Below are 27,129 nucleotides of genomic sequence, written 5' to 3' on the forward strand. Positions count from 1 at the left end.
ATATATTTCTTGATATTGAAACTTTGAGAATTATCGCTACTATGAAACATTTTTGTAACATTCGCATGTGCACATGTTCTACATTTATTGGAACCACATTTAACCCTGCTGTTCTGTTAGTCAAAAATGACCGACTTTGAACTTCAATATTCTTTAAAATATTCAAGATGCGGCTCTGAAACCCGTGGCCGACCGACCCATCCTCATTTAAGTCAATCAACCACAAGTTTCAGAACCGCATCTTGAACACCCCAAAAAATACCAAAGTTCAAAATAGGTCTCCCCAGACCGAACAGAACAGCAGGGTTAAAGAAACCATTATAGTCAAGCCATGTTCTGCTCCTCTGACTCTTATTACAAAACATACTCGGCGAAATTCTATTTCCTATAGAGGGGGCTTTTCTAGCCACAACATTAACGCCAGTTTGTAAAATTCTAGCCAGACTTTCATCTTCATATAAAATAGGGAGAAATTTATTAATAATACCCTTAATTTGATGGAACTGGGGGCTAAATTGGAAGCAAACATAAGGTTTGCTACCATCACGGGGAGTTGATGACATATTTGGCTTGCGAGCAATAAGATCCTCCCGTTTCTTATGACTGACGATATTTTGTGCCCTGTTAAGAGTCCAAACTGGATAGTGGCGGCATTTAAGTTTGCCCGATACCAGATCTAATTCTCTCTTTAAATCGCAGTTCTTACTGCAATTGCGTTTGACTCTAACATATTCACCCACCGGAACAGTACAAATTGTATGCTTGGGATGGCCACTGCTAGCGTGCAGAATAGTATTGCCACTAAGTGATTTGTGATGAGTATTTGTTGAAATTAAACAATTAGCCACACCACTCAAACTGAGATCCAAAAAGTGAACATGGCTAGAATCCCATCTGTAAGTGAAACGAATATTATATGGATTAGAGTTAAGATAATTCACAAAATCCGGTATGGCAGATACATCGGCACCCGAAATAATGAGCAAATCGTCGATGTATCTGCCATACCATACTAGACAGGACAAAAATGGATTGGACACAGAAAAAAGAAACTCATACTCCCAAAATGCCATAACAAGGTTAGCCAGGGAAGGTGAAAATTTAGCACCCATGGCCACACCTGCTTTCTGTAAAAAAAATGTACCATTGAAAGAAAAAAAATTATGCGTCATAAGAAAGAAGGTAGCCTGTAAAATAAAATTCTTTAAATCACTTGAATAATCACTGAATCCATCTAAATGAAATTGGAGGGCACGCATTGCCAGATCATGTGGAATACACGTGTATAAAGAAATTACGTCACAGCATAACCAAGAATAACTGGAAAGCCACATTTTGTCCGATAAAACATTAAGCACCTCCTTAGAGTCTTTGATGTATCCAGGAATTCTGCATACAAGAGGATGAAGTTCTGAATCAACCCATTCCCCCAAAATCTCATTAGCTGAGCCAATGCCGGAGACTATTGGCCTCATAGGTGGAATGGCATCACTCTTGTGGACTTTAGGAAGTCCATGTAAAATCGGACATACCGGATCTGCAACAATTAAATAATCCTTTTGTTTTTTTGAAAGGACACCAAGACTAAAACCTTCCTCAATGATTATATCTATTTGTTCTTTGAATTTAATTGACGGAATAGAGCTCAATTTTTCATAGGTGGACGTATCCGAAAGTAATTCCATAATTTTGAAGCAGTAATCAGATGAATTCAAAACCACCACCAATCCTCCCTTGTCTGACATCTTAATTATGACGTCTTCCATCTCCTTTAATTCTTGCAATGCTCGCCACTGTCTGCTTGAAAAATTCTTAGTATTGAAATTACAAATAGTAGATGACATACTGTTACTCAATTTTCTTAATTCCTTTTCCACAATCTCCTGAAACCTGTCCATGCACTCAGATCTGGCATGGACAGGATAAAAATAAGGATTCTTAACTGCAAAATCAGGAGATTGATTAACAGTAGGAATACTAAGCTGATTCTCTGTGTTGAGAGATTGTAAGGTAACCAGAGACATTTGTTCGGAAAAATCCAAACCCAAAAATTCGTTATCAGGGACCTCATGATGATTGATATTATCACCTGGGTCTACATCGTTAGTATTGTCCAAAAAATGCATTTTGACAGTCAAATTGCGCATAAATTTATTGACATCTAGAATAGTAGCGAATAAATCAAATTTCTGGTTGGGAACAAAATTAAGACCTAAGGAGAGAACTTCCAATTGGTCCGATGTAAGACTTCTTCAGGAAATATTTAAGACATTATCGTTGTTGGTAGTATTCATTTGAAAAGACGTCTCCTGTGACGGGTCATAACTCCACAGCCTTCTGCGGTGCTTCCTACCGCCCCGCCTTTGGCATTTTTTGAAAGTTGAAAAAACTTTTTTCTTCCAATGGTTGAAGTTTCTCCAGAAGACAAGTCCGAGACACTGCGATTATTGTCCGAAGAGTCGGGATCAGAAGAATTAAAATTTACATGCGGTTTGGCTGCTGGTTGTTTGTGACTGGTTGAGCTGTTTTTCAAAATAGATCTAGGAGTCCTATTGCCGCTCTCCCATTGGCCCCAATCATAAACCTTTTTTGTGGCATAATCGTTTAAATCACGGGCAAATTTCCTTCTTTTTCTTTCCATGATGTCATCCTCTAGTGTACTGACATTGTCATGCATCTTGCTAACAAGTGAATCAAAGTGCATAGTTGTCTTAAACTGAACCAGGGAAGTGTTGATAACTTCCATCTCCTGCTGAACCTCTTTCAATTAGGTATCTTCATATTTAATAATCAATTTCATAAGGTTCAAAGAGCAATTGCTCAGAACAGTATTCCATTCCTCCATAAATTCAGTTGAATAAATGGTAGTGGGTAACTTCTTGATACGCAGTCCTCTCGGGACCATATCCTTAGAGATATAATTGTTTAGAGTTGTTTGATCCCACCATATTTTCGTTTCTTGCAGCAAAAGTTTCTCTAATTTATTCAAACCCTCATGCAAGTCCGGGGCCACATTCAAATCACCTGTCTCATTAGAGAACACTTGTGCAGCCTTCTGAGATCTGTCTCTCATCAAATTCGTAGCCATTCGTAGCACAAAATGAGAGACAGATGGCACACACAGGACTGGCACTGAGGCAGAAATGCCAATCTTAATCTCCCACTATTTTTTTCTGGGGAGAATTGTCAAAAAATCTGGTACCGTGTTACACACTAGGTTTTATGTGGCACAAAATGAGAGACAGATGCACCACACAGGACTGGCACAGAGGCAGAATGGCCAATCTTAATCTCCCACTATTTTTTTTTCTGGGAGAATTGTCAAAAAATCTGGCCCAGTGTTACACACTAGGTTTTCTGTGGCACAAAATGAGAGACAGATGCCACACACAGGACTGGCACTGAAGCAGAATTGCCAATCTTAATCTCCCACTATTTTTTTTCCCTGGGAGAATTGTCAAAAAATCTGGTCCAGTGTTACACACTAAGTTTTATGTGGCACAAAATGGGAGACAGATGGCACACACAGGACTGGCACTGAGGCAGAAATGCCAATCTTAATCTCCTACTTGTTTTACTTTATTGTGGGAGAATTGTCAAAAAATCTGGCACCGTGTTACACACTAGGTTTTATGTGGCACAAAATGAGAGACAGATGGCACACACAGGACTGGCACTGAGGCAGAAATGCCAATCTTAATCTCCCACTATTTTTTTTGGGGGGGGAGAATTGTCAAAAAATCAGGCCCAGTGTTACACACTAGGTTTTCAGTGGCAGAAAATTAGAGACAGATGCCACACACAGGACTGGCACTGAGGCAGAAATGCCAATCTTAATCTCCCACTATTTTTTTTTTCTGGGAAAATTGTCAAAACATCTGGCCCAGTGTTACACACTAGGTTTTCTGTGGCACAAAATGAGAGACAGATACCACACACAGCACTGACACTGAGGCAGAATGGCCAATCTTAATCTCCCACTATTTTTTTTTATTTATGGGAGAATTGGCAAGAAATCAGACCCACTGTTAGACTGTATGTTTTCTGTGCCAGAAAATGAGACACAGATGCCACACACAGGACTGCCACTGATGCAGATTTGCCAATTTTAATCTGCACCTTTTTTTTTTCTTCAGGGAGACTAGTGAATAAATCTGGGCCACTGTATTTGAGTATATTTTCTGTGGCAGAAAGTGGCTTGAAGAGATATAACAAAAAAAAAAAAAAAAAGGGACTGTACTACAATTACTATCTCCCTGCAGTAATCTCAGCAAAGTATGGCAGGCAGCAATAACAAGGAGTGGACTGCTGCACAAAAAAGTCAAAAGTGGGGACAAACAAACAAGATAGCTGTGCAGAAAGAAAGGAGCAACAGGATTTGTGCTTTGAAAAAAGCAGTTGGTTTGCACAGCGGCGGACAAACAGCAATGCAGCTATCAGGAGCCTTCTAGGGCAGCCCAATGAGCTACAGCGCTGAGGAAAAAAAAATGTACCCTCCACTGTCCCTGCAAACAAAAGGTGGTGTTGGACAGTGGAAATCGCTACAGCACAAGCAGTTTGGGGGTTAATGTACCCTGCCTAACGCTATCCCTCCTTCTGACGAAGCGGCAACAACCTCTCCCTATGCTCAGATCAGCAGCAGTAAGATGGCGGTCGGCGGGAATGCCCCTTTATAGCCCCTGTGACACTGCAGAAATCAAGCCAATCACTGCCATGCCCTTCTCTAAGATGGTGGGGACCAGGAACTATGTCATCACGCTGCCCACACTCTGCGTCCACCTTCATTGGCTTAGAAATGGCGCTGAACGCATCATCGAAACGCGACTTTGGTGTGAAAGTCGCGTACCTCGTGGCCGACCCCACACAGGGATCGGGTCGGGTTTCATGAAACCCGACTTTGCCAAAAGTCGGCGACTTATGAAAATGACCGATCCGTTTCGCTCAACCCTATCCATCATCTTTCCCCCATCTCACTGTACCCCTCCACCAGACCTATCCATTAAGGTCAATGGCTGCTCACTTTCCCCAGTCCTGCATGCTCGATGCCTTGGGGTGATCCTCGACTCTGCCCTCACTTTCAAGCCACATATCCAAGCCCTTGCCTCCTCCTGCCATCTCAAACTCAAAAATATTTCCTGGATCCGCGCATTCCTCGACAACAAAACCACAAAAACACTAGTGCATGCCCTTATCATCTCCCGCCTTGTCTACTGCCACCTCCTAATCTCTGGCCTCCCCTTTAGCACTCTGGCACCACCCCAATCCATTCTACACTCTGCTGCCCGACTAATCTACCTGTCTCCCCGCTGCTCCCCAGCCTCTCCCCTATGCCAAGCCCTTCAGTGGCTTCCTATCGTCCAGAGACTCCAGTTCAAAACCCATACTATGACACACAAAGCCATCCACAACCAGTCTCCTCCATACATCTGTGGCATGGTCTCCAGATACTTACCTATACACAACCTTCGATCCTCACAAGATCTCCTTCTCTACTTCCCTCTTATCTCTTCTTCCCACAACCGCATCAAAGACCGCATTTCCGGTGCTTCCCCCATACTCTGGAACTCTCTACCCCAACACATCAATCTCTCGCCTATCATAGAAACCTTCAAAAAGAACCTGAAAACTCACCTCTTCCAACAAGCCTACAGCCTGCAGTGATCCTCCACTTACTGAACTGCCGCAGAACCAGCTCTACCCTCTCCTAGTGTATCCTCACCCATCCCTTGCAGACTGTGAGCCCTCGCGGGCCAGGTCCTCCCTCCTTCTGTACCTGTTAGTGCCCTGTTTTTTCCTCGTGTTTATTGTATTTATCTATATTTGCCCCTTTTCACATGTAAAGCACCATGGAATAAATGGCGCTATAAAAATGTATAATAATAATAAATACATTTCCATTACACAAATTTCAGTACATTTTCTACACTATGTTGTTTTTGGCTTATAAAGAAATAAATGTAATTAACATGCAAATTCAGGATTTAAGAGAGTCAATCAGCAGTTCTGACCGCTTCAAACTGATGACGCCCCTATATAATTCGAGAGCAGATTTAAAATACCTATGGGAATGATCACACAGTCTGCATGACCCAGGTATCCAGTTTTAATCTCCCTGGTGCTGCTATCACACTTCCTTACTGTGCAGTGTCTTGGGCCCTGTGCACTTAAAAGGGTTGTTGACTACTTGGAAAACCCCTTCTTAATTGCTATATTCATGTAAAAAAGAAGAAAAAAAAGTGTATACTCACCTTTGGTGCTGCTGCTGCTCCAGCATTGTTGGTGCCAGGTCTGCCGCAGCTCACATGACATTGCTATGCCTTGCGAGTCATGCAGCCAATCGGTAGCCTTTCACTTGTAGTCCTTGCATCTTTTGTATGGAGTTCTATGAAAGTAAAGCACTTAGCGCCAATGTGTGTTTCTTTATGACCAATATTATTTTTAATCATTTGCATGTATGCATCTATACTTTATTTAAATAGAACCTGTCACCAGAAAAAAACGCTATTAACCTGCATTTCCTCCCAGCAGCGTTTGACTAAACACAAGCACCAGGCAGATTGATAACGCTATTAACCTGCAGCCCATAACTTCAGGTTGATAGCGTTTTTTTCTGGTGACATGTTCCCTTTAAATAACGTATGTACCATTGAGGAAGCTACTAACGACATTAATAGCGCCATAATATTTATCACCAGTGGAGCCCTTCATATGAGCTTTATTTCCATGTCTGAACAATAATTATGTACACTCCCTTTTGATTACTGCTAACCTGATGATTCACCGTTTTTAATTGGTTCTAATCATGCAACTAATACTGCAAAAAGATTAATTATTTGTATTAAACTTTGTTTTCGGTAGTCATTTTTATAAGTTTAAATGTTTGGGGAGAGTCTATGGAGAATTGATCTAAGACGTGTAATTGGTGCCAAATGCTTGTTGGGTGTATGGCTATGGTTCAGAGAAGCCCACTGCTGATTGAATGGGTCAGAGGAAGACTGTTGGAATGGCCAAAATAAGGGCATACGTTAGCCACCAGAGGGGGTACTAAATGTTATTCTTACTAAATTCTCTAATGTGTGAGAGCAAGAGGCAGCAGGATCTTTGTGAGAGTCACAACAGACAACCAGTGCAAAAAGTGCAAAACAGTCACACAACTACAATATGTTGCTGCTGGAAATAAATAACAACCTGCAACGTGTGCACCCATTAAAGGGGCTGTCCTTGTTATTAACATTGATGGCTTATCCTTAGGATAGACGGGTAGTGTGGCGAGCAATCTTGCTGAGATCCGAGGTGCTGGTGAAGTGGGATGGCAACCCCCGTACAGTGTAATGTTCAATCAGGGCACACTCTTGATAGAACCTTGTGAAGACTTTATTATACAGATGTGGATGCAGCGATAACACAATTCATGAATAAAGAATTGGTGCAGGGATAGAGAAAATAGTGAGGCGACAAGAAACTAATGTTTCGACCCTAATTGGGTCTATCATGATAGGGCTGGCGAGTAAACTGGGACCAGGGGCACCTTTCCTGGCCCTAGCACTAGAAGGCACCCTAACTCGCCCTGTTCCCCGAGATACCTCAGATGGCGAGGATGTCGGGGGCCTCCGCCCTCGCCCTGTCTCCTAACTACAGCCCTGCATCTGTCCCCTTCCCCCACAAGGGGAAGAGAGGTGCTACGATGTACCGCAGTACACCAACCCGACAAATAGGGGAACAAAGACAATGGTTAAAGAAAATTCCACTCACACAAATATACTCTCACAAATAACAGAGATATTCACCAGGGTGTGAAGGATGGGGGAAGAAAATAAGGCAGGTAAGGATGAGGAATTTCCAAGAATAGAAACCAAGCAACAGTCGCACAATAAACTCCTCCAGCTCTCCGGACACCAGCTCTTCACTCTCCAGGTCTATTTAGCAAGTGCTAACTCAGACAAGGATCTGGCCAGAAGGCCTAGCTTTTAGAGGAGAGAGGAGTGGCTAACCGAACACAGCTGAAAGCAGGGATTACCACATTGTCCAATTAAAACCTGTCCTGCTGAAGGTAAACACATTTAATACACCGGAGAAGTGTTTCTTCTCAGCGGCGAAGCAGGAGCCATTAGACGCTGCAGTCTTCTGGTACTGCTCTGTCACGGTAACTCCGTGACAGGGTCTTATTCATATAGTCGCTGTTGGCAAAGTTCAAAGTTCACTGAACGGTGTAAAGGATATCCTGCTTGCAAAAGGACACTTGGGTCCTGGGTAGGTCACATTGCAGCCTACAATCCAAGGCACAGGTGCGCCGGACTTACCAAAGACCCAAGTGTCCTTTTGCAAGTAGGATATCCTTTACACCGTTCAGTGAACTTTGAACTTTGCCAACAGCGACTATATGAATAAGACCCTATGAGGGTCAAAACATTATGTTCTTGTCGCCTCACAATTTTCTCTATCCCTGCACAAATTCCTTATTCATGAATTGTGTTATGGCTGCATCTACACCTGTATAATAAAGACTTCACAAGCATCTATCAAGAGTGTGCAGTGATTGAACATTACTCTATCCTTAGGATAGGTCATCAATGTCTGATTGGTGGGGTGCAACACCCGGCCACCCCGCTAATCATCTACTCCCAGTTTTGGCGGTGGCTGGAACTACTCAGCTATGGAGATGCACAGCACAGCAGTGCAATAGTGGCCAGTGTTGTATACTGCACTACTACACAATACTGATTTGAATAGGGAGTGGATATGCCACACCCCGCTGCAGCCACTATACAGCTGGCAGAGCTGTGCTGTGCCGTTCCGTAACTGAGCAGCTCCAGCCGCTCTCATCACCCAAAACATCTGATCAGCAGGGTATACCGAATTTCATACCCCAACTGACCAGACATTGATGATCTATCCTAACGATAGGCCTTTAATGCTAGACTCCCAGACAACCCCTTTAAAGTAACGGTATCACGGCTTCACATGAAGGATCCTTGAACTAAATCTCTTGCTGGTTTTTCTTGGATGGACTTGGTATTGTTGTATGCTTTTACCTCTGAGGGCATGTAAAAGGCTGATCAGAAAGGGTAAAGACATTTGCCAATCTTGTACATTTATGGCATATCATGTGATTTAAAGGCTCCTGAAATAAAAAATGTCATGGCATGTCAAGGCGTGTTAATACATGCCTCTTTTTCTTTTGCATGGGGGGATATGCGGTGGAGAAAATGGCTACAAACTGGCTAAAAATTGGCAAATCATAGCATGCTGCACTTGAAAAAAATACCACTGATTCAAAAGTGCAAGAAAAACACCAAAGTAAAAAATGCTTTTTTTAATATAAAATTTAAAGGGTTATTCCCAGAATCAAAAGTTATCCCTCATTACAAGATAAAGGATGACTTGATCCCCCAGAGTTCCTGGTAACTGGGGGTCTGGTGAGCTCTGCCTTGAATAAATAATAATAATAATAATAACGTGTAGGTGCGCTCAGCCTCCACGCCATTCATTGTGTTTTTGTCCATTCATTATCTTTGGGCTTGTGGGAAATAGTTGAATGCTGTACTTGGATTTCTTTGGCAGTAGAAGATACTTCATTGAATTATAGTCAATTTCTGTCCAGAGAGTAATTCTGCATTTTTCCTATAAATGCTATGTGTAAAAGACATCCTAGAAGGGATTCTCAATATAATACATACGAGATGCACGTGATAACATGGAATATGTCTCAGCCACTGACTATTTCTATTGCATATGATAAAGTAATTTTTCTGATTGATTGTACCTTACATAATTGTTTGTAATCCCGTGCTGCATTTTTGCTTGTGTATAATGTTTCTATGTTTCTATTGTTTTCAGCTGGTAAGCATTGCTGTTTTTTACATTATAATTTATCACTGCATAAGGTTTTAATCTCTGAGACCTATATTGTGATTTTACTAGAAACAGCCTTAATACTAATCTCTAGTGTATTATGCAAGGACACTGGAGAAGCATTTTCAGACTTTATAGTATGTCAAAAGGCTCTAAAGGAACAAATAAGTAATTACAAATTTGACCTAAAATATTATATTAAAATTCAGATTGTGATCACCAGGAGGCAATGATCTCTTCCTATATGGGCAGGACCTCTCTATATACCTCTCTGTTGAGGACAGGTGCCATTAGGGACAATTTATAAACCAAATGGTAACAGAAAGTGCATGGTGGAATTGAAGAATATCTGGTGATTTTTTTTAATATAATCCTCATTTAACTATTTTTGCTCAATCTTAGTTTGTATCCATCCTAGTTTTCTATGTCACTGCACTGTGCACTGTACTGAACTATGGGCTCACTTGGAAAGTGGAAAGCAAGAAACTTGCAAAGTGGACCCAGGAAGCATAGCGCCATTTACCACCCCCCACAGGTTGCAATATAGCCTCATGGCACAATTTCATAATGTAAGAAGCCTTCTGACACAATTTCTTGCCGAAATTGCTCTGACACGACATCCATGTTTCTGGCTTTCTTACTGGTTTTTAGTGTGTTGAAAAAAGTACACTTTTTTTCTAACTAAAACTGCCCCTCCTCCTTTGTATGTGGTTACAGTCTTTCAAAGCTCATGAAATTATCACTATGTGCAATTGTCAGAGGGGAACTATTTTAATAGGAGTCTCTGTGGACACATTGAAGCCAAGTGTGCCCATTTTAGCTACTACTACCTGATTTTATTTAAAGGTGTGCAGTTTTTACGTTAGTACTGCAGAATTACATAATGAGATGTTTGATAAAGGAACTTGACGAACCTCCATTGCCATTTAGAGCTCTAATTTACAATCTGATCCAATAGAACAAAGATATCCATATGATCATAAAAATAAAGGAATAAAGGCTCCGTATCAAAAAAATAAGTTTTTTTTTTACTTTGTGATGCTTGTATTTAATTTAACCAGCTTGATAGACTCTGTAATACAAGGAAATTGATACTTGATTGTATATGTACTGTATATTCTGCTGTGGAAAGTAAAGTATTACATCTTAGGGTTACTGTAAAGTGGATAATATATATACAGTTTCTGGAAAACATTAAGTGAATTAAAACCAATATAAAAACTTGCGGCCTTTAACTTAGTATTTTTGCCAATATTTTGCATCAGTCCATATAAGCCAAAACTAGGAGTAGGTCCTAAACTTGGAAGAGGTGCAAATCTGTTGATTCTACTTTCTTTCTGTAGGGTCACATCTCAGTTTTGGCCTAAAAGTACTGATCTAAATATTGCCAAGGGAAATCGACCTTAGCTTATTCGATTATTCTCTGGTTAAGTTGAGCCATGAAGACAATAGATGTCATCATTCAAGTTTAGGTGCAAGATTATGAAATCATTATTTGATGTTATTGGAGTCATAAAGCAGAAAGGAGGATAGTTGTAAACTTTTAGCTGTACAGAAAATATAGAACATGGTAAAATTAAAGCATATACGTAGAGTTTGTGATAATATAATTGGATAGTAATACTTTTCAGAAGCATCTAATGAAAAACCTAAGGTTCTGTATATAGTACATATTCTGGCTATTTTGTCAGGGTTTGTGCTCTTTTTCATGGCAAGAAAAGTGTAGTCTGTACAAGCCTTAAAAACACCCCAATTATGTTGCCCATATCTGTCATGGTTGCATTATAATTGGAAGCCATAACACTATTGTCGACAGGGCCTCTCTTTCACATGTCCCTGATAGTCGGTTCAATGTCAGATCACAATGCACGGACTGGCCGCACATCTCCTATAGATATGAAGCTTTCATGCTTGGCTCAGGAAAAGTGCAGCCAGTCCGTGCATTGCGATCTGACATTGGAACAATTATCATGAGCATCTGAAAGAGCCAAAACATCCTCCTCCTGTTTATTAGATACACACTGCATTTGTAATGTATGCTGTATGCTTAGGATTTGCTTTATCAAAGAGATCAGCAATAATAAATTACTACTTCGGAGGTTGATGCACAAAGACAAGTTGTACCAAGCAGAAGAAATTTGTAGGCGTATTTCATAAGAGAGTCAATCTACCACTTTCTCATCAGTTGGACATATGAGTTTGACTCTTTGGCCAGATAGGTCTTTTACTTGAAAATCAACCATCTTCAAACTTAATATTTTGCATGCAAATAACTTCCATAAATTGACCCACTCACTTCATGGAGAAAACTTTACCCTACATAACACAAAAAAAGGCTGCAAGAAGAAAAGAGGATCATACAAATGCATTAATCCATTTGTCGTATGCAAGTTCATGCAAACAAGCAAACATGGTCTTTAAACAATTATAATTAAAAGCAGATCTGTGATTCTTGAGCAAGAGGTTACCAGCTTGGGAGAACAATAAAGCATGCCCCTTACTACAAGAAAAATCCCCTGGAGCAAAAATGACACTTTCTAATAGCTCAACAAAACATGGTGCTTACCTCTTCCAGCAGATGAAGTGTTAACCACAAGATAGTAAGGCCAATAGACCTGTTTGAATTGCAGCTTTTTTTTTTAATTGAAAAAGCTGCTAGTTTCAAAGTGGAGGATGACAATGGAATAAGGCTGCAGCCTGCATGTGGGAGACAATGCATAACAATGCAAAGATGCTTTCCAAAAGTTGCTCTCTTTGATCGTTTTTTCCTAGAATCCAACTTTCAAGGAAATGAGATCAAGAAACGCAATAAAAAAAAGTTACACTAAACAGATGTGCTGAGAAATCTATGTCTAAATGGAAATGGAGACATGGCAGGACAAACAAGCTTACCCCAAGTGAACAGACACAGCGTGCTTGTGAGCATGCACAGAATCGTACTCTCCATCCTCTCTCCGAGCTTATTAAAACAGCACAAGCAGCTGAGTGGGAATTAAGCGAGAACAGAATTTCAGGAAGCGGAGCCTTTTCCTGCACAAATACAGAATTCGTGTAAATAATGAGATTACTCAGCACTGCCTTAGAAACAGACCTCCCACCGGGAGACCCGTCACCGAACATATATGACGTGACGTGCAAAAAGGGGGCTTTCTGCACCAGAAGTTTACAACAGTTCAATGTAACCTTGTCAGTTACTGTCGTGGCTGCGCCTCAGCATCTGTGTTAAATATTAGGGAGCAGAGAGGCTGATTTATCAAAGTCTTCTGCCTAAGCCAAACCAGTACAAACAGATTTATCTAATCATCTATTTCCTAAACATGTTTCGCGAGGGCTTGTATCCTTTCAAATAGGACTTACATTTGGTAAAATAAAGATTGGGTCCTGGTTGTTACAGTGGCATGGCTTTCCTCACAGGGAGAGTGATGTCACGTTTGGAAGCGAGCGAAGATCTTCTCTATCAGGTATACACAAGCATGCAACATGTTCACACTCCAGGCCAGAAGGGGGAGCTCTAAATCTGGTTTAAGGGGAACTTCCCTATATATACATTCTGGTCTGGAGGGAAAGTCAGTGAGTGCCAGACAGCAGACTGGAACAATCTGCCAGAGGCAGTCAGTGAGTCAGAGATTGCCAGAGAGGAGCTGGTTAAGGAACTTCAGCTTAGGCGGAGCTGATAAGCAAGGAGTATAGCTGTGCAGACGTGGGAGTCTGCAGCTCCTGGCAAGAAGAGAAGAGAGCAGTCAGAAGGACTAGAGGGGCCGTGCAGCCACGAGGGTGCTGCAGCTCCTGGAGAAAGAGAGCATAGGAAGACAAACAGATTTGTAGAGAGCGTGCAGGAGAGCAAAGTGCAGGAGAGTGACACCTGGGGAGGACAGCTGCGATTGGGCTCCCTCCCTGCAGAGCGCAGATTCCGGTAGCCAGAAGACCGAGGTTGCGTTGGACTCTAAGAGGCACAGCAGAAACAGGCAGGACAGCTGGACTACAGGTAACCTGTCCGCCCTAATACCCAGGAGGCACAGTGGCGCATAGAGCCCGGTTCGTGATAGAGACTTTATGAAAAGGTTCAAGTCACCTGTCATATGGGTTTTGTGTCCCACCTTTAAGGAGGACAGAGAGAACTACGAGGACCTTGATAGAAGCTACAGACAGCAAGGGACTACACCAAATTGCTGGTAGGAAGGCTTCTAACTCCACCTGGTTAACCCCTTAAGCCCCGAGGGTGGTTTGCACGTTAATGACCGGGCCAATTTTTACAATTCTAACCACTGTCCCTTTATGAGGTTATAACTCTGGAACGCTTCAACAGATCCCAGTGATTCTCACATTGTTTTCTCGGGACATATTGTGCTTCATGATAGTGGTAAAAATTCTTTGATAGTACCTGCGTTTGTTTGTGAAAAAAACGGAAATTTGGCGAAAATTATGAAAATTTCGCAATTTTCCAACTTTGAATTTTTATGCAATTAAATCACAGAGATATGTCACAAAAAATACTTAATAAGTAACATTTCCAACATGTTTACTTTACATCAGCACAATTTTGGAACCAACATTTTTTTTGTTAGGGAGTTATAAGGGTTAAAAGTTGACCAGCAATTTCTCATTTTTACAACACCATTTTTTTTAGGGACCACATCTCATTTGAAGTCATTTTGAGGGGTCTATATGATAGAAAATACCCAAGTGTGACACCATTCTAAAAACTGCACCCCTCAAGGTGCTCAAAACCATATTCAAGAAGTTTATTAACCCTTCTGGTGCTTCACAGGAATTTTTGGAATGTTTAAATAAAAATGAACATTTAACTTTTTTTCACAAAAAAATTTACTTCAGCTCCAATTTGTTTTATTTTACCAAGGGTAACAGGAGAAATGGACCCCAAAAGTTGTTGTACAATTTGTCCTGAGTACACCGATACCCCATATGTGGGGGTAAATCACTGTTTGGGCGCATGACAGAGCTCGGAAGCGAAGGAGCGCCATTTGACTTTTCCAAGCAAAATTGACTGGAATCGAGATGGGACACCATGTTGCGTTTGGAGAGCCCCTGATGTGCCTAAACATTGAAACCCCACACAAGTGACACCATTTTGGAAAATAGACCCCCTAAGGAACTTATCTAGAGGTGTGGTGAGCACTTTGACCCACCAAGTGCTTCACAGAAGTTTATAATGCAGAACCGTAAAAATAAAAAATCATATTTTTTCACAAAAATTATCTTTTCGCCCCCAATTTTTTATTGTCCCAAGGGTAAGAGAAGAAATTGGACCCCAAAAGTTGTTGTACAATTTGTCCTGAGTACACTGATACCCCATATGTGGGGGTAAACCACTGTTTGGGCGAATGGGAGAGCTCGGAAGGGAAGGAGCGCCGTTTGACTTTTCAATGCAAAATTGACAGGAATTGAGATGGGATGCCATGTTGCTTTTGGAGAGCCACTGATGTGCCTAAACATTAAAACCCCCCACAAGTGACACCATTTTGGAAAGTAGACCCCCTAAGGAATTTATCTAGATGTGTTTTGAGCGCTTTGACCCACCAAGGGCTTCACAGAAGTTTATAATGCAGAGCCATAAAAATAAAAAAAAATTTTCCCTCAAAAATTATTTTTTAGCCCCCAGTTTTGTATTTTCCCGAGGGTAAGAAGAGAAATTCGACCCCAAAAGTTGTTGACCAATTTGTCCTGAGTGTGCTGATACCCCATATGTGGGGGGGAACCACCGTTTGGCCGCATGGGAGGGCTCGGAAGGGAAGGAGCGCCATTTGGAATGCAGACTTAGATGGAATGGTCTGCAGGTGTCACATTGCGTTTGCAGAGCCCCTAATGTACCTAAACAGTAGAAACCCCCCACAAGTTACACCATTTTGGAAAGTAGACCCCCTAAGGAACTCATCTAGATGTGTTGTGAGAGCTTTGAACCCCCAAGTGTTTCACTACAGTTTGTAACGCAGAGCCGTGAAAAAAAAATAAAAAATTTACCCCCAAAATTATTTTTTAGCCCCCAGTTTTGTATTTTCCCGAGGGTAAGAGGAGAAATTCGACCCCAAAAGTTGTTGTCCAATTTGTCCTGAGTGCGCTGATACCCCATATGTGGGGGGGAACAACTGTTTGGCCGCATGGGAGGGCTCGGAAGGGAAGGAGTGCCATTTGGAATGCAGAATTAAATGGAATGGTCTGCAGGTGTCACATTGCGTTTGCAGAGCCCCTAATGTACCTAAACAGTAGAAACCCCCCACAATTGACCCCATATTGGAAACTAGACTCCCCAGGGAACTCATCTAGATGTGTTGTGAGAACTTTGAACCCCCAAGTGTTTCACTACAGTTTATAACGCAGAGCCTTGAAAATAAAAAATCTTTTTTTCCCACAAAAAATATTTTTAGCCCCCAGTTTTGTATTTTCCCAAAGGTAACAGGAGAAATTGGACCCCAGAAGTTGTTGTCCTATTTGTCCTGAGTATGCTGATACCCCATATGTTGGGGTAAACCCCTGTTTGGGCACACGGGAGAGCTCGGAAGGGAAGGAGCACTGTCTTACTTTTTCAACGCAGAATTGGCTGGAATTGAGATCGGACGCCATGTCGCGTTTGGAGAGCCCCTGATGTGCCTAAACAGTTGAAACCCCTCAATTATAACTGAAACCCTAATCCAAACACACCCCTAACCCTAATCCCAACAGTAACCCTAACCACACCTCTAACCCTGACACACCCCTAACCCTAATCCCAACCCTATTCCCAACTGTAAATGTAATCTAAACCCTAACCGTAACTTTAGCCCCAACCCTAACTTTAGCCCCAACCCTAACTGTGGCCCTAGCCCTAGCCCTAACCCTATTCCTAGCCCTAGCCCTAACCCTAGCTTTAACCCTAACCCTAGCCCTAACCCTAACCCTAGCCCTAACCCTAACCCTAGCCCTAACCCTAGCCCTAACCCTAATGGGAAAATGGAAATAAATATATTTTTTTTATTTTTCCCTTATTAAGGGGGTGATGAATGGGGGTTTGATTTACTTTTATAGCGGGTTTTTTAGCGGATTTTTATGATTGGCAGCCGTCACACACTAAAAGACGCTTTTTATTGCAAAAAATATTTTTTGCGTTACCACATTTTGAGAGCTATAATTTTTCCATATTTTGGTCCACCGAGTCATGTGAGGTCTTGTTTTTTGCGGGACGATTTGATGTTTCTATTGGTAACATTTTAGGGCATGTGACATTTTTAGATCGCTTTTTATTACGATTTTTGTGAGGCAGAATGATCAAAAACCAGCTATTCATGAATTTCTTTTGGGGGAGGCGTTTATACCGTTCCGCGTTTGGCAAAATTGATAAAGCAGTTTTATTCTTCGGGTCAGTACGATTACAGCGATACCTCATTTAAATCATTTTTTATGTTTTGGCGCTTTTATACGATAAAAACTATTTTATAGAAAAAATAATTATTTTTGCATCGCTTTATTCTCAGGACTATAACTTTTTTATTTTTTTGCTGATGATGCTGTCTGGTGGCTCGTTTTTTGCGGGACAAGATGACGCTTTCAGCGGTACCATGGTTATTTATATCTGTCTTTTTGATCGCGTGCTATTCCACTTTTTGTTCGGCGGTATGATAATAAAGCGTTGTTTTTTGCCTCGTTTTTTTTTTTTTTTCTTACGGTGTTTACTGAAGGGGTTAACTAGTGGGCCAATTTTATAGGTCGGGTCATTACGGACGCGGAGATACTAAATATGTGTACTTTTATTGTTTTTTTTTATTATTTAGATAAAGAAATGTATTTATGGGAATAATATATATATTTTTTTTCATTACTTAGGAATATTTTGTTTAATCTTTTTTACACATTTGGAAATTTTTTTTTAAACTTTTTTACTTTGTCCCAGGGGGGGACAGTACAGATCGGTGATCTGCCAGTTTGCACAGCACTCTGACAGATCACCGATCTGTCTGAGAGCAGTGCAGCGTTACCAAGTGCCTGCTCTGAGCAGGCACTTGGTAAGCCACCTCCCTCCCTGCAGGACCCGGATGCCGCGGCCATCTTGGATCCGGGTCCAGCAAGGAGGAAGGAGGTAGGAGACCCTCGCAGCAACGCGATCACATCGCGTTGCTGCAGGGGGCTCAGGGAAGCCCGCAGGGAGCCCCCTCCCTGCGCGATGCTTCCCTATACCGCCGGCACATCACGATCATGTTTGATCGCGGTGTGCCGGGGGTTAATGTGTCGGGGGCGGTCCGTGACCGCTCCTGGCACATAGTGCCGGATGTCAGCTGCGATAGGCAGCTGACACCCGGCCGCGATCGGCCGCGCTCTCCCCGAGAGCGCGGCTGATCGCCTATGACGTACTATCCCGTCGGTGGGAATTAAAGCCCACCCCACCTCGACGGGATAGTACGTCATATGGGATTAAGGGGTTAAGGGGACTGTGAATTTGCTTCCAAGTTGTCCGGACCCTGCCTGTACCTGTGATCTGGTACCCTGGACTGTGGATGCCTGAAGTCTCCAGTAAACCAGGTAAAGAGACTGTAAACATGTGTCCTCCGTTCTTTACTGCACCACTCACCATTCTCATCTATACACCGGGAGCCCTGGGGACCTACTTCACCTGTGAAAAGTTATACCATCTTAGGCCTCTTTCACACATCCATTTTTTAGAATCAGTCACAATCTGTCAAAGTCTTGAAAAGACGGATCCTGTGCCGATTGTAAAAAACGGATGCACTGGATACATTTTTTTTTTACAGATCCGTTGAAGTAGTTACAGCCGGAATTTTAAGAAACAGAATTCTGGGAGACAGAGAGAGAGATAGAGAGAGAAATATTTTCCCCTGAATGGAAATCCTTCCAGGCATGCTCAATTTCAATAAACGTAATCCGTCGCTGGATTCCGTTTTTTGACGGTCAGCGATGGATCCTGTGCCCATTGGTTTCCATTATAGCCAACGACAGACAGCACTGGATCCGTCACTGGGCGATTTTACGACATGCACAAAAAAGTTTCTATGTGCGTTGTCTCTGCCCAACCGACACAGAATTTACAACAGATCCGTCGTACGAAGGATGAAACGGAAGGCAATCCGTCACATTCCGTCACTAATACAAGTCTATGTGAAAAAAACAGATCCAGCACCAACATTTGCTGGATCAGTTTTTTTCACAAAACGACGGAAACAAAAAGACTGAAGTGTGAGTGAGGCCTTTTCTGCCATAACATCACCCCAGAGGACCCCTATTAAGCAGTGTCGGATCCCATTGACCGAGAACCACAGGTGGCGTCACGAACACAAACTTTATTCCAAACCCCTTTAAGGACAAACCATTTAACATGGGTGCCCAGGTCCATGGACCGGGTCGCCACCACGTAACATCTCCCTTTAAGTACCGGTCCCAGTATCAAGTATCCCACGGCCCTGGCGGGCATTCCAACTTGGCATCACAAACATGATGAACCGACCCACTGAGGTGGGTCATGTGCGCCTAAGAGACTGTGTTGTGCTGAGGGACAGTGAACTGTAAAATTGCCACCAAAACCACTGCCATTACAGCACCATATGGCGTGCAGGAGGAGTGGGGCATGTTGTGGCTGAGAACCTGGTTGGCAAGATGGCGAGTGGAGGTCACCCGGAGGAAGGGGAGGAAGCAGGAAGCTGCCCCAGCCGATGGGAGAAGCATGAAGACCCGCCATCAGCGATGAATCGGAGGCTCTCGGAGCCGAAGTGGAGGAGCTGTGCTGTCTGCAAAAGCGTGGGAGCTTCAGCGGAGCCAGCTTCCGGTATCTCAGCATGCGATGGAGGAGTCCAGCAACGGAGACGACGTGGCAGCAAGTAAGAAGACTGACCCTGCCCCGGTAGCAGAGGACACCCTATTAGGGCCTGTAGACGCTCTGCTACCCCTACCACCCAGCCGGGTGTGCAGAATAAATGATTGGGAACAGCCCTGGGTGATCATACATACCTCTGAAGCCCCTTTGCAGCTGACAAAAGAGGCCCAGGAAGTACACGGAGAATAGGTGACCTTCCGGTGGGAGCACTCCGGCAACAATTTGATGGGGTTCCCAGGGAGCAGGAGGACCAAGAGCAGGACCTCCAGTGCCAGGCCGCGAAAGAGAGAGATCTGCAGCCTAAACCCCAGGCCAGGAGGATACACCATGAGGACAGGGGCCCAAGGACACATGGGGCTGTAGTAGCATTTCGCATCAAATCCAGCTGGTGCTTTATTAAAGAACCTGGTCTGCAGCTGGAGGTATTTGTCACCAGGCATGATGTGGAACCCCACCTATTAAAGGAACACCCGGACAGGGACATCTACCCTGGAGACCGCGTAACTTACTTCAGATATTGGGGAGAAAAAGGGTGGTACGCGCTGCATGTACACAAATGTGCCCCAAAAGGAGCAATACCTAAGTCACCTGCAAGTGACCCAGAGCAACCGCCAGTAACCACACCTAAGTCACCAGCATCATTACCTGACAGAGTAACCCCTGCACCTGCACCCAGCAGAGAACTAACCACCATGTGTTCCAGGGCTACTCAGGCTCCAGTGGAACTGCGTTCAAAATGCACACAAACTCCCATCATGTGTACGGATGAGCTTTATGTTGTACCTGGCATACGCTTGTACTCCCGGCTAGGACACTGTAATGTCCAGATGCTACCCTGGGAGAAGAAAAATTAAGTCAGAAAGATGACATAGTAACATAGTTATTAAGGTTGAAGGAAGACTTTAAGTCCATCTAGTTCAACCAATAGCCTAATCTAACATGCCCTAACATGTTGATCCAGAGAAAGGCAAAAAAAAAAACATGTGGCAAAGTGTAAGCTCCAATAGGGGGAAAAAAAATTCCTTCCCGACTCCACATCCGGCAATCAGACTAGTTCCCTGGATCAACTCCCTATCAAGCAATCTAGTATATATAACCTGTAACATTCTACTTTTCAAGAAGGGTATCCAGTCCCCTCTTAAATTTTAGTAGTGAATCACTCATTACAACATCATACGGCAGAGAGTTCCATAGTCTCACTGCTCTTACAGTAAAGAATCCGCATCTGTTATTATGTTTAAACCTTCTTTCCTCCAGACGTAGAGGATGCCCCCTTGTCCCTGTCTCAGGTCTATGATTAAAAAGATCATCAGAAAGGTCTTTGTACTGTCCCCTCATATATTTAAACATTAAAATAAGATCACCCCTTAGCCTTCGCTTTTCCAAACTAAATAGCCCCAAGTGTAATAACCTATCTTGGTATTGCAGTCCCCCCAGTCCTCTATTAACCTTGGTCGCTCTTCTCTGCACCCGTTCTAGCTCAGCTATGTCTTTCTTATACACCGGAGACCAGAACTGTACACAGTATTCTAAGTGTGGTCGAACTAGTGACTTGTATAGAGGTAAATTTATGTTCTCCTCATGAGCATCTATGCCTCTTTTAATGCATCCCATTATTTTATTTGCCTTTGTAGCAGCTGCCTGACACTGGCCACTAAATATGAGTTTGTCATCCACCCATACATCCAGGTCTTTTTCATTGACAGTTTTGCCCAGTGTTTTAGAATTAAGCACATAGTTTTACATCTTATTACTTCTACCCAAGTGCATGACCTTACATTTATCCCCATTAAAGCTCATTTGCCATTTATCAGCCCAAGCTTCTAATTTACATAAATCATCCTGTAATATAAAATTGTCCTCCTCGGTATTGATTACCCTGCAGAGTTTAGTGTCATCTGCAAATATTGAAATTCTACTCTGAATGCCCCCTACAAGGTCATTAATAAATATGTTAAAAAGAAGAGGGCCCAATACTGACCCCTGTGGTACCCCACTGCTAACCGCGACCCCGTCCGAGTGTGCTCCATTAATAACCACCCTTTGTTTCCTATCCCTGAGCCAGCTCTTAACCCCCTTACACATATTTTCTCCTATCCCCATTATTCTTATTTTATGTATAAACTTTTTGTGCGGCACCGTATCAAAAGCTTTTGAAAAGTCCATATACACTACATCCACTGCGTTCCCTCGGTCCAATCCGGAACTTACCTCTTCATAGAAACTGATCAAATTAGTCTGACATGAACGTTCCCTAGTAAACCTGTGCTGATACTGGGTCATGAGGTTATTCCTGTTACGGATCTGCAACACAGGACTAAAGCAGAAGGGGGAAAACTGACCCTGCACTATGATTAGGCTGAAACCCTACGATGGAGTGGGTGACCCATTCCTTGCGAATAGACCCACCAACAATCCTAGGTTAAGCGAAGACCTACAGATAAGGGGAAGGGGTTCCCTAAAAGAATTAAGACCTGGGTACAAAAATGGGTCACCTCCTAATAGGAAACACAGAGAAGGCTGCAGAAAGCAGTAGAAAACAGAAACTAAGGCTAGCAGAACCAAAGGTACCAGCACTGCACAAATAGCACACACAGAAGACAAAGCAAAGCACCAAGCTAGAGCTCAAGCAGATTACCACTGTTGTCCAGCAAGGACTGGGAGGCAGGTGCTGGTTAATAAAGAGTGATACAAACACCTGACCCAAGACAAACCCAGCACCAGAGGAAAAAGCAGCCAGAACTCCACAAAAAAAATGGTGGATAGTCACAAACTAAACAGATTCTAACAATTCCTCTTCAGATACTCCAGCATAGCATCTCTTAGAATACCCTCCAGAATTTTACACAGTAGAGGTTAAAGGGAAGGTGCCATCCAAAAAATTTTTTTTTCAGAAATTGTAAAAATGTAAAAAATTAATGATTACATTTTCTTAAAAAATATTATCATTTGTTTATAATTTAGTAAAATATGAAAAATAATTTGAAAAGTTTTGGAATTTCCACTTTTAAACACTAGGGGGAGCAGCTGCTGAAATTTCAGAAAAACCTAGTGTACAACTAGCTCACATTACAGCACTGCAGTAATTATGGGCGGAGTCTGCTGACGTGTGTGATGTCTCCTCTCCTCCCCTTCTGGGTGTTTGCTAAGGGATTAGAGAGGATGATATTCAGGAACCCAGTGAGCAGCCATTTTGTTGGTGACTGCAGAGTATGGTCAGTATTTTACATCAATATTTGTAAGCCAAAACCAGGAGTGGAACAATTAGAGGAAAAGTATTAGGCTGTGTTCACACGTTGCGGTTTTTTCGCGGTTTTTCCCGATAAAAACGCTATAAAACCGCAAGAAAACCGCATACAATAAGCATCCCATCATTTAGAATGAAATCCGCATGTTTTGTGCACATGATGCGTTTTTTTCCGCAAAAAAAACGCATACTGCACAAAATCCGGACATGCTCTATCTTTTTGCGTTTTTTTTGCGGATTTCCCACTCCAAAATGCATTGGGAAGTGTCCGGAAAAAAACGCGGCAAAAACGCATCAAAACCGCGGCAAAAACGCGACAAAAACGCATGCGATTTTCTTGCGGATTTCATGCAGAAAATGTCCGGAATTCTCAGGAATTTTCTGCATGAATTCCTGAACGTGTGCACATAGCCTAATAGAAACATATGCACCACTTCTGTATATATCACTCACTCCTGGTTTTGGCTTACAGATACTGAGGTAAAATACTGACCAAATACTGATAGTGTGAAGGCAGCCTTATACTGACAAGTCTACGGTCACCGAGGATGGCAGGCAGCAAGGATTCTGGGAGATATGTGGTGGAGGGAGCAGGGTGACAGCAGCACAGAGTATTTCAGGAGAGCAGTGTGTTGGTCTATGGGGGCCCCCTGTTCGGTGTGCGGAGCAGCCAGGGATTGTACATAGAGCGCTGTCTTTTATACACATAGATGGGCCGTCTGCTCCACAGAAATCCAGGAAACATTTCTGCGGATTGATGGCCTGTTCTGATCCAGACTTTGCATACAGACCCCATTCCCCTCCTCAGATCCTGTCTTCTCCATCCTGTCCTGGCAATGTGTGAAAGCGAGGCGACAGGCGCAGTCTGGGGTGACGCTGGAAAGAAAATGTAGCCATATAGTAACGATAACAATGAGACCCCTCTCTTCAGCTACCTCACCAGCCTTCCCCTGACTACACCTAACTGGAGGTCACGCTGTCCCCTCTATTACCCCAGACCCGCGTGCAGGTGCTCAGCCAGAACCACCATAGAATGGGTCCGCTTTCTGAAGATAATACTGCCATAGTGTTCTCACATAATACCGCCATATAGATCACACACAATACTATCAAATAGATCACACAATACTGTCATACAGTTCTCACATAATACCACCATATAGATCACACATAATATCTCCAGTGTTCTCACATACCGCCATATAGATCACACATAATACCGCCAGTGTTCTCACATACCGCCATATAGATCACACATAATACCGCCAGTGTTCTCACATACGACCATATGCTTCTCACATAATACCGCCATATAGATCACCCATAATGCCGCCACATAGATCTCACATGTATTGTAAATACTCGGCCAGAATAAAGTCCTTTATTAATCTTTTTTAAACCATACCGAACGCATAATCCTCGACTCCCTCATCTCCCACAACAAAAATAATAAACCACAATGGGGAAAGACACGCAAGGGGGAGAGGAGTGCATAGGAGAGGATTAGATACTGACTGCTGCGCCGTGTATCTAATCCTGTCCTGTGTGATACTGTGCTGCGCCGTGTATCTAATCCTATCTTGTGTGATACTGTACAAAGGAAAAGATTAGCTACACAGGACTAGATTAGCTACACAGGACAGAGGTAGCAGTGGTAGATGGTATATAGAGGCAGGTAGCAGTGGTAGATGGTATATAGAGGCAGGCAGCAGTGGTAGATGGTATATAGAAGCAGGCAGCAGTGGTAGATGGTATATAGAGGCAGGCAGCAGTGGTAGATGGTATATAGAGGCAGGCAGCAGTGGTAGATGGTATATAGAGGCAGGTAGCAGTGGTAGATGGTATATAGAGGCAGGTAGCAGTGGTATATAGGAGCAGGTAGCAGTGGTATATAGGGGCAGGTAGCAGTGGTATATAGGAGCAGATAGCAGTGGTATATAGGAGCAGGTAGCATTGGTATATAGGGGCAGGTAGCAGTGGCATATAGGGGCAGGTAGCAGTGGTATATAGGAGCAGGTAGCAGTGGTATATAGGAGCAGGTAGCAGTGGTATATAGGGGCAGGTAGCAGTGGTATATAGGAGCAGGTAGCAGTGGTATATAGGGGCAGGTAGCAGTGGTATATAGGGCCAGGTAGCAGTGGTATATAGGAGCAGGTAGCAGTGGTATGTAGGGGCAGGTAGCAGTGGTATATAGAAGCAGGTAGCAGTGGTATATAGAAGCAGGTAGCAGTGGTATATAGGAGCAGGTAGCAGTGGTATATAGGGGCAGGTAGCAGTGGTATATAGGGCCAGGTAGCAGTGGTATATAGGAGCAGGTAGCAGTGGTATATAGGGGCAGGTAGCAGTGGTATATAGGGGCAGGTAGCAGTGGTATATAGAAGCAGGTAGCAGTGGTATATAGGGGCAGGTAGCAGTGGTATATAGGAGCAGGTAGCAGTGTATATAGGGGCAGGTAGCAGTAGTATATAGGAGCAAGTAGCAGTGGTATATAGGGGCTGGTAGCAGTGGTAGGTGGTATATAGGGGCAGGTAGCAGTGGTATATAGGGGCAGGTAGAAGTGGTATATAGGGGCAGGTAGCAGTGGTATATAGGGGCAGGTAGCAGTGGTATATAGGGGCAGGTAGCAGTGCTATATAGGGGCAAGTAGCAGTGGTATATAGGGGCAGGTAGCAGTGGTATATAGGGGCAGGTAGCAGTGGTATATAGGAGCAGGTAGCAGTGGTATATAGGAGCAGGTATCAGTGGTAGATGCATAAGAAAATAAAAACTCTGTACTTACCTTCAGTCCTCTCCCAGGAAGTGCTGAATCCTGTTCAGGGCAGAGCAGTGTGACGATCTCCCTGCTCTGAACAGGTCGGCAGTGATTGCAGCCTGTACTGTAATAATAAGTACAGGCTGCAATCACAGCTCCTGGCTGCAGATACTCACCCCAAACCTCGCTTCCCAGCAGCAGCTTCTCCCTGGCAGCTCCTGCTATGATCGCACACACTGAGCTGTGTGTGCAATGACAGAGGAAAATAAAAAACAAAATGGCCGCGATCTCCTCTCACAGTTGTGATGTAGCAGCTCAGTGGGGTGCCCAAGTCACAGTTGAGAGGCAGGAGAAGCAGCCTCAATGAAAGAGATGCGGTCGGGTCCGACCGTTGGCTCCTATGTCCATGGCTGCCGTAAGTGAGGTGTGCAAGTGTCGTTCCCAGACACACACACCCCCAATAATGAAAATGGCGGCCTCCAGTGGTAAAAGTAAAAATGAATAAATAAAAAATATGAAAGTAGTACATTTACTTTTGTATTAAAAATAATTGATTATATAATCAATAATTATTAATTCAAAAACTAAAATCACGGCACCCTCCCTTTAAGCTTCCTGGCCTATAATTTCCAAGTTCAGTTTTTGTCCCTTTTTTGAATATTGGCACTACATTTGCTATATGCCAGTCCTGTGATACATACCCTGTTATTATGGAGTTTTTAAAGATTAAAAATAATGGTCTATCAATGACTGTACTTAATTCCTGCAGTACTCGGGGGTGTATCCCATCCGGGCCCGGAGATTTGTCAATTTTAGTGATTTTTAGACCCCGTCATGTTTCCTGCTGGGTTATGCAGGTGACATTTATTGGGGAATTTTTGTTATCACTGATCATTTTGTCTGCCATGGTATTTTCTTGTGTAAATACTGATGAAGAAAAGTCATTTAGCATATTGGCTTTTTCCTCATCCTCATCCACCATTTCACCCAAACTATTTTTAAGGGGGCCAACACTATCATTTTTTAGTTTCTTACTATTTATGTAGATAAAGAATATTTTGGGATTATTTTTACTCTCTCTGACAATGAGTCTCTCTGTCTTTTTGATGCCTTGATTTGCTTTTTACAGAATTTATTTAATTTTCTACATTTATTTAATGTCTCAACATTACCTACTTCCTTTAATTCTGACTGTGAAAAGGTTGAAAGTTTAGTTTAACCTGGCAAGGTTTTTGCATTAAGAGATCATTTGTTTAAAGACACTGAGGCCATGGACAGTGAATGGTCCACAAACTTTCTCTGTAAATATCTGGCACCTACTTAGGTGCTTTCTTCTGGTTTTACAAAGAATCTTTAAAGAAACTGTTGCTAAAATTGTCTTGAAAGTTGATTTATTTACAGAGACCTGAAGAAAAAAATGGTTTGGCGTGGCCAAAGACCAGGTCAGGATGATACGCCTTGTCG

The 27,129-nt window shown here is 42.8% G+C and overlaps 1 protein-coding gene across 2 annotated transcripts in view; it reads right to left on the reverse strand.

Annotated features, from left to right (window-relative positions):
* Positions 1 to 12,886, reverse strand: part of RAMP2 (receptor activity modifying protein 2) — a 120,575-nt gene extending 107,689 nt beyond the window's left edge. For both annotated transcript variants that reach the window (XM_069751907.1, XM_069751908.1), the window contains exon 1: positions 12,745 to 12,886. In XM_069751907.1, the coding sequence (XP_069608008.1) occupies positions 12,745 to 12,799 (55 nt within the window). In that variant the 5' untranslated portion in view covers positions 12,800 to 12,886. The remainder of the gene's footprint in view (positions 1 to 12,744) is intronic.
* Between the last annotated feature and the right edge of the window lie 14,243 nt (positions 12,887 to 27,129).

This window comes from Ranitomeya imitator, chromosome 2, assembly GCF_032444005.1.
Source record: "Ranitomeya imitator isolate aRanImi1 chromosome 2, aRanImi1.pri, whole genome shotgun sequence".
Lineage (NCBI taxonomy): Eukaryota > Metazoa > Chordata > Amphibia > Anura > Dendrobatidae > Ranitomeya > Ranitomeya imitator.